Below are 8162 nucleotides of genomic sequence, written 5' to 3'. Positions count from 1 at the left end.
GTTGTTATTTATAGACTAAATTGTGTCTCCCCAAAATTCATATGTTGAAGCCCTAACTCTCAAAGTCTGTGTTTAGAATAAGGAAATAAATAAGAGTTGAGGTCAGTTGAGAAGAGACACCAGAGAGTTCACTCACTCTCTCTCCATCAGTTGAGGGCACAGTGAGAAGGCAACCTTCCACAGACCAGAAAGAGAGAGCTTTCACCAGAAACCGACCAGGCTGGCATTCTAAGTGTGCACTTCCGGCTTCCAGAGCTTTGAGAAAATAAATTTTTGTTTCTCTGGAGAACCCTGACTAATACACCCATCAAAGCTTTCTAAACATTAACTAAGTTCCAGTCACTAATTTTGCAGAGGGCAATAGAGGGTGAGTCTAAGCCACCCTAAACACAAAGTACCACACCCAGCAAAGGAATAGCCAAATATTAATGGAATCCCAATTAAGGAACTTAAGCTGTTCTCTAGGGCACAGACTAGGAAAGGAGAGACATTTTCTCTTTTTTCTACTTCATTTAACATGCTATATTAGAAACATGGTTGGTATTTGATTATGGCTCTGGGTTTTAGTCCTGTGTTAGTAAAAAGATACTGATATTTTGCCTTGATTAGTAAATTTAAATATATGTACATTGAACAGTAAATTTCATTTGTGATGTTTTGTGTTGGATACACTGGTCAAGGTATGCCAGCCTGGCATTATGCAATAAATACTTCTGGCAAAAACATTTTACTGATCACTGATTATCTCACTCATTGTTTCCCAGATGCTTTCCAGTTAGACAGGGCATATAACTAGTTCCAGCCAATGGGTTGTAAGTAGAAATGACTACATCAAACCCTAGGCCAAACCATAGGAAAGGGAATGTGAGTTCTTCATGCACACTTTTCCCCAGTGGTGACAATATAAGCCCTCCTGTTTCTCATGTTACAGCCACAAGACATTGTTACCTGAGCCCTTCAGTGACTACATGGAGCAAGCCTTCAACTGATCTTCAGTGGACATGAAAGGTAAGCAAGAGGGGCACATGGGTGGCTCAGTCAGTTAGTGTCTGCCTCAAGTCATAATCCTAGGGTCCTGAGATCGAGTCCCATGTCAGGGTCCCTGTTCAGCAAGAGCCTGTTCTCTCTCTCTACTATCTCTGTCTCTCTCAAATAAATAAATAAAATCTCTTTTAAAAAGTAAGCAAGAAATGAACATAGTTTAATTAATCCGTTGAGATTCGAGGGTCACATTGCTGAATCTTGGCCCAGCCCACCTTGATCAAATACAGCTATGGCTGTCACTTGCGATGGAGATGCAAATCCCTGGAGTCACCTTTGGAAGTGGACCGTGGTTTTTAGAAACCGGGTTGGGGAAACCACTTCATGCATGACTGTTTAAATACGAATGAGACTGGGAATGAGGCTACACAGCCTTCCAGCTTGTTTTATCTAAATCATGGCTAGTCATTTGTTAGTCAATTTACTAGAATGGTATATGAGAGAAATAAAACAAAGTTGCTCATGTATATTTTTAAGTCTTTAAGTAGGACTGGTGTACTCCATATTAACTATTAAGGCCCTATTATTATAGGACGTATCATGGAATACGAAGTCCAACTGTAAATAGAAATTTAAAGTGGCTATGGTTGTTCTTATTCACTGTCAGAGAGAAGTATCTAATCATAATGACAAATTACCTGGGGCTCCTGGGTGGTTCAGTCAGGTTAAGCATCTGCCTTCGGCACCAGGTCATGATCTCAGGGTCCTGGGATTGAGTTCTCCATCAGGCTCCCTGCTCAGGGAGCCTATTTCTCCCTCCCACTCCCTCTGCTTGTGTGCTCTCTTTCTCTCTGTGTCAAATATGTAAATAGATAATCTTCAGAAAAAAACAGATTATCACTTTAGGAAGCACCTTGAGTAAGTAGAACACATTGTTCATGAACCTTTGAGAATGAAACAGATTTCAACGTTATCAGTGGCTCCAAATGAAAATTTTAGGGGAAGGGTTTTTTGATGCCTTAAGATGCCAATCCTTGGCATGAGTCCTTGCACTGATAGCATTCCGGGGCCATGCACAGCTCTTGCTGGCTCATGGGTGCTCCCAGGTTACAGCATCACAACAGATAGGTTATTCAAAAAATGGCTTTTCCAAGTAGGAATCAAAGCCAGGAGACAGAAAAGTTCTCCGGGAGTCATCAAACCCTGTTCTGGGCAAGAATGCCTCTGGTGAAAAGCAAAACTTGAAAACTTAATTTTTAGCAGTTCTAAGGCTGTCACCAGCAGTGGGACAGAGGTCTAAGAAAGTTCCCAAGGCTTGCATACATAAGTAGGGTGGTTCTGGAACTCTTAGCAGATTGGAAACCTGCTAAGCAAGTTGGAAATGACAGCAGTAACATAATGAGACTGATGGGGGATGGGGTTGGGGGAGAAGAGATCTGGAGAATTGTCTCTGTTATAGTAAAGTAGAGGCTGCCTCAAGCCCTGGCATGAAATCTGGTGAGCAGAGTGGGCCACCAAAACCTGAGGGATGGTACCACCAGTGAGGTATCCCACTGCTGTTGCCAGTTGGCAGAAATTACTCCCAGAGAATGACTACAAATTCAGGAAGATGTTGTTATTAGATTTAGAGTTTGAAATCACTAGCCACCCCTCCCAGGAGATTCCATGTAATAAATCACAAGGAAATGCATGACATTCTTGACTATTTCAGTTCTAAAATGAACAGCATGTGCACTGGAAAAGCCACCTCAGTCCATGTAACACAGGCTAGGAACAGGAACCTGAGAGATGCTTGCTTGTATTGTGGTAAAGGGATGTTAATAATAGTATAATAGAAAGTGATAAGACAAAGGTTGGAATGTGTCAGTAGCTGTGACCTTAACGGCTTATACCTGGAATGCTGTACAGAATTATCTAAACTAACTCAGGTAAAAGTTGGTGGATCTCTTGGTGTTGAATATGGATCCTCTTCAGTGGTCTGGAGGCATAATAGAGAGGGTTCATTGTGGAGGATTGTGCTTTAATACCCTGAATAAAAACAACAAAGGAATTAGCTATTCAAATACAATTGCAGACCTCCATGATGCTGTCTACTAGAGTGAAAAATACTGAGGAGAGGGCCCCTGGATGACTCAGTTGGTTACATGTCTGCCTTCAGCTCAGGTTGTGATCCTGGGGTCCTGGAATGGAGCCCAGCATTGGGCTCCCTGCTGGGGGTAGGGATAGGAAGCCTGCTTCTCCCTCCCCTGCTCCCCCTGCTGTGCTCTCTCTCTCTATCAAATAAATAAATAAGTAAATAAATCTTAAAAAAAAGAAAAAGAAAAATACTGAGGAGAGTTTGTATACCTATATTACAGGTGATGTTAGTGTATTTATATTATGACTTTCTTTCCCGATGTAATAAGCTTCCCCCCATGCTGAGGTAAACTTTATGAGCTCATGCACATTTTCTCAGTTACAACTTTCTGGTTGTATATGAGACAGTGTAGCCGAGTGAACTGTTAGTGCCTTACCTAATATTCCCTAGGCCCAGCTCTGAGTTTATCTGCAGCTGTAATAAACAGTTTCCACCATCACAGCATCTTCCTACCCCAGAGCCTGCCTCTCTGCCTGATGGCTTTCTGCAGCATTAGAGGAGTTTGCTGAGCCACACAGAGGAGCAACTCAAAGGGCAGGAGAGTTAATGCCCTAGAAACAACTCTCAACAATAGAGAAAGGGAGAATGGTGAATTAATGCCCTAGCCTCCCAGCCTGTGATTGAAGACTGCTTGAATGCCCTCCACAGAGGGTGCTCAGGACATTTGAACCCTCATCTCCCACTGTGGTAATCTTCTAATTAATGTACCTTATCTTAGCCTTTCTATTTTCCTGTCTTATTTCCCCAACCCCTATATGTGCTTCCTGGGATCACCTCTCAAAAAAACCACCTGGACCCATGTTCTTGTCTCAGAGTCTGTCCTCCAGATAAATAGATTGATCTGTATCTCATCTAGATCTACATCCACAGCTACATCTGTATATAGAGAGAGATTGCAAGGAAATCATTCACCCAATTATAGAGACCAGTGATTTCAAAATCTGCAGAGTCAATGTTGCAGTTTAAGTCTGAAGGCAGACAGGCTGCTATAGAACCAGAAAGTCAATGTGCCAGTTCAAAGGTTCTCAGGCAGGAGAATTCTCTCTGGGAAACGTCAGCCTTTTGTTCTATTTAGGCCTCCAATGGATTGAATAAGGTCCACCCACATTATGGGGGTTGGGGACAGACTGCTTATGTAGTCTACGTGTTTAAATATTAATTTCATCCCAAAACACCCTCACAGAAACATCTGCGTAAGTCTGATCGAATATCCAGGCACTCCACGGTCCAGTCAAGTTGATCCATAAAATTAACCATTATAGGGTCTGGCTTGGGAGAAATACAAACCAAGGCATCAAGTGTAGTTCATCAATTTGGAGAACTCCTCAATTGCAATGAGAGCAGAAACCTCCAAGGAGAATGTTTTATAACAATCATCACTTCAGGAACTGTACATTGCACTCTTTAACTGCCTGTCCGCATTCCAACACATAAGTTTATGGCCCTTATTAAGGAGGCATTTTGGCCCTCTGAGAAAACCAGATTTGGTGTTGCTGTCCATGAATTTGAAACAGGAAGAGTTCTGGTCCAGGATGAAATAAAGCCTTGACATGTGTGTATTCAGTACATCCTGCCTGACATTTGCCCTCATCTTCAGGTATGTTTTGTCTTTCTCTGGAGCAGACACTTTATTCCACTAATAGGGAGGTCCACAGGTTGTTTATACCACCTACATACACCACCTTCCCCCACTCTTGGCTGAGTCCCAAACCAGTGACAGTAGGTAAAACGGTTCGGTTGGTGTCGCTGTCCGAGGTGCTGACTGAATGCTTCTCTTCCTTACAGTTGTTTTCCCTGTTGTATTGTGCTGCCTAGTGTTTTCATCTTTGTTTTTGTTTTTAATGCTCAAAAAGATGCTGTAGATGGAAAGAGCACAGCTTTTGAAACAGACTAGAATTGGGGAGTAAACATAAGATTTTGGCTCCTACTGAGTTGTGTTACAGGATTTAGGGCTTGAGCCCATGAATCCTCATTCACACTGAAGAATCAAAAATTTCTTGCTGTTACATATTCCCAGAACAAATTTTGGGATTTAGCACAGTTGATGGAAGAGAGCAAAGCTAAGTAGAGAACAGCCAGGGCTGCAGCTTGTAGAGTATTAACCAAAAAGGGGAGGCACATGGGTGCCTAGGTGGCTCAGTTGGTTAAGTGTCTACCTTTGGCACAGGTCATGATCCTGGGGTCCTGGAATCTAGCCCTGCATTAAGCCCCTTGCTCAGCAGGGAATCTGTTTCTCCCTTTCCCTCTACCCCTTCCCAGTCCCCCCTCACCCTGCTTGTCTGTTCACTTGTACTCTCTCAAACAAATAAATAATTTTCTAAATATTTATTTATTTATTTTAAGGGGAGTCACTCTACTTTGGCAATCTCTGACTTGGAATTTTCCTCTTTCTGACTTCCTATATCCAGTCCATCAGAAAGCCCCATGACTTCTATCTTCTAAATACTTCCTTTGGCTTGGTTAGTCCACTTCATCTCATCTCTGCCACTTCTCTGACAACAGTAATCATTATTACTACCACCATCACCACCCTGGCTCTAGCAGTTCTAATTACCATCATTGGTAGGATGCCTGGGTGGCTGAGTCAGTTAAACATCTCCCTTCAGCTCAGTTCATGATCCCAGGGCCCTGGGATCAAGTCCCACATCAGGCTCCTTGCTCCGCGGGATCCTGCTTCTCCCTCTGCCTGCTGCTCCCCCTGTTTGTACTCTCTTCTCTGACAAAGAAGTAAATAAAATCTAAAACAAACAAACAAACAAATTACCATAATAATTGCTGGGATCATCCCTTTAGGATAACATTTTCAAAGTAGAATAAGTTAGAGTATGGGTATATTGGTTAAGTGTTTTGTCAGAATACGTGTACCAATTTGCTCATCAATATGGTATAAGGGTACAAAAACCACTCTTGCACAAGTGCCAAAAGTTCTAAGCCGCAATACATTTACTTAGAAGAAACAAACAAAAATTAATGCATTTTATTTTATTTATACCTCAATTTATATTTATTTATACATCAATAAAAAGACCAAAAGAAATGCATTAAAAAAAAAAAAACTAACACAAAGTAATTATCATGCGCCATGGCTGGGATAAGTGTATGAAGCGCTTTAACACAAACTTTTGAGGTATGTTCTGTTTTACAGATGGGATGTTGAGACTCAGCTCAAAAAACTTGGCCAAGTTGAAACAAGAATTTCAGAGAGGGTCAGGTAAGCTTCCTAAGACCACACAGCGATTAAGTACTCTCATCTTCATCTGCAGCGGAGAGATGCTTCCTTCTCTGCGCCCCAGGAGAAGTGCAAAGGGCCCCTAAGAAACCAGGAGATGAGGAAGCGGAAGAGTTAAAAGGAAGCAGGTTGCGTCTGCTTGAGGGTTAGAAGCGGGGCTTCCGGGGCTGCAGGGTCGCCAACGCGGCTGTGATGTAATCACGCCCATCTTTGCGTCAAAGGGCGGCTCCAGGGATGCGGGCACTGCGGTAAAGCTGTTCCCGACAACTGCGCACCTTGCCCCAGTCTCCTGCTGTGGCTAACCAGGCCAGCAGCGTCCGCTGTCGCCATTGTCCCACGTCAGGACCACCATCCAGAACCACCTGTGACTCCTGACAACGGCTCCAAGCCACTGGTAACCCCTGACAACCGCCGCCAGCTCCGCGACACCGTAAAATCACCGCTAGCCACCCACCCGGGTGCCCAGGGCGCGCCATGAAGTCTGCCTCCAGCTCACGCGGGGGTGGGTCGGGTGGCCGTGGGGGTGGTAGCTGGGGCTGGGGCGGGGGGCGGGGAGGAGGGGGCAAGGGAGGAGGAGGCGATGGCGGCCCCGGGGGCAAGAGCGGTTTTGGCGCGCGGGCGCGTGGCTTTGGCGGCGGTGGCGGCGGCCGGGGCCGGGGGCGCGGAGGGGGGGACAGTAGGGACCGTGGTGGCAGCGGGCAGCGGCGTGGCGGTGTGGGCAAAACCAAAAACCGCCGCAGGAAGTGCGCTAATACTGTGACGGTGGAGCCACACAGGCACGAAGGCGTCTTCATCTATCGTGGAGCGGAGGACGCGCTCGTCACGCTGAATATGGTGCCGGGCCAGTCGGTGTACGGCGAGCGGCGGGTCACTGTGACAGAGGGCGGTGTGAAACAAGAGTACCGCACATGGAACCCCTTCCGCTCCAAGCTGGCAGCGGCCATCCTGGGCGGGGTCGACCAGATTCACATCAAGCCCAAGTCCAAAGTGCTGTACCTGGGCGCTGCCTCAGGGACCACGGTCTCTCATGTCTCTGACATCATCGGCCCGGACGGCGTGGTCTACGCAGTTGAATTCTCCCACCGCGCTGGCCGCGATCTGGTGAACGTGGCCAAGAAGCGAACCAACATCATCCCGGTTCTGGAAGATGCCCGGCACCCGCTCAAGTACCGCATGCTTATAGGGATGGTGGACGTGATCTTTGCCGACGTGGCCCAGCCTGACCAGTCTCGGATAGTGGCTCTGAATGCCCACACCTTCCTGCGCAATGGGGGCCACTTTCTCATTTCCATCAAGGCCAACTGCATCGACTCCACTGCATCTGCGGAGGCGGTGTTTGCTTCCGAGGTGAGGAAGTTGCAGCAGGAGAACTTAAAGCCCCAAGAGCAACTGACCCTGGAGCCCTACGAGAGGGACCACGCTGTGGTCGTGGGCGTGTACCGGCCCCTTCCCAAGAGCAGCAGCAAGTAGCACCCAGCAAGGGCTGTCCCCGCGATGTCCCCAACACTGTGCTGTGTTCAGTATAACTATGTATGTGTTTTCTTCATGGCTTGTTTTTCTTTCGTCTATTAAATGGCATAAAGAAACAGTACTGAGGCGTATCATGAGTAAAGCCAGACAGTTTTACCGCAATAACAATCAATCCCTAAGTCTCTAAATCTTCAAATCCCTAAAGAGCTAAAACAGCTGGTGATAGGAACCCACCAAGAAAGAGCATGAGAGTTGTGCTTACTCTAATCACTTAGCGCCCTGATGTCCCAGGGCTCCTCCTTACACATGCTTTCCCATCACAGGGATATGGGGAAGAGGGCTGGG

At 45.9% G+C, this 8162-nt stretch overlaps 1 protein-coding gene across 1 annotated transcript; it reads left to right on the top strand.

The window, feature by feature from the left end:
- The first annotated feature begins 6547 nt into the window (after positions 1-6547).
- Positions 6548-7938, top strand: FBLL1 (fibrillarin like 1). The gene has a single exon (XM_004738104.3). The coding sequence runs from the start codon at positions 6822-6824 to the stop codon at positions 7815-7817; it is 996 nt and encodes a 331-aa protein (XP_004738161.3). The 5' UTR covers positions 6548-6821; the 3' UTR covers positions 7818-7938.
- The last annotated feature ends 224 nt before the right edge of the window (positions 7939-8162 follow it).

The sequence above is a fragment of the Mustela putorius genome, unplaced genomic scaffold, assembly GCF_011764305.1.
Source record: "Mustela putorius furo isolate JIRA1106 unplaced genomic scaffold, ASM1176430v1.1 tig00000145_pilon_pilon_pilon, whole genome shotgun sequence".
NCBI lineage: Eukaryota > Metazoa > Chordata > Mammalia > Carnivora > Mustelidae > Mustela > Mustela putorius.
The sequence above is the reverse complement of the archived record's forward strand: the minus strand, read 5'-3'. Positions and strand labels throughout refer to the sequence as shown.

Coding starts and splice junctions, on each gene's coding strand:
- FBLL1 (XM_004738104.3), top strand. CDS start 6,822: ATGAAGTCTGCCTCCAGCTCACGCGGGGGTGGGTCGGGTGGCCGTGGG.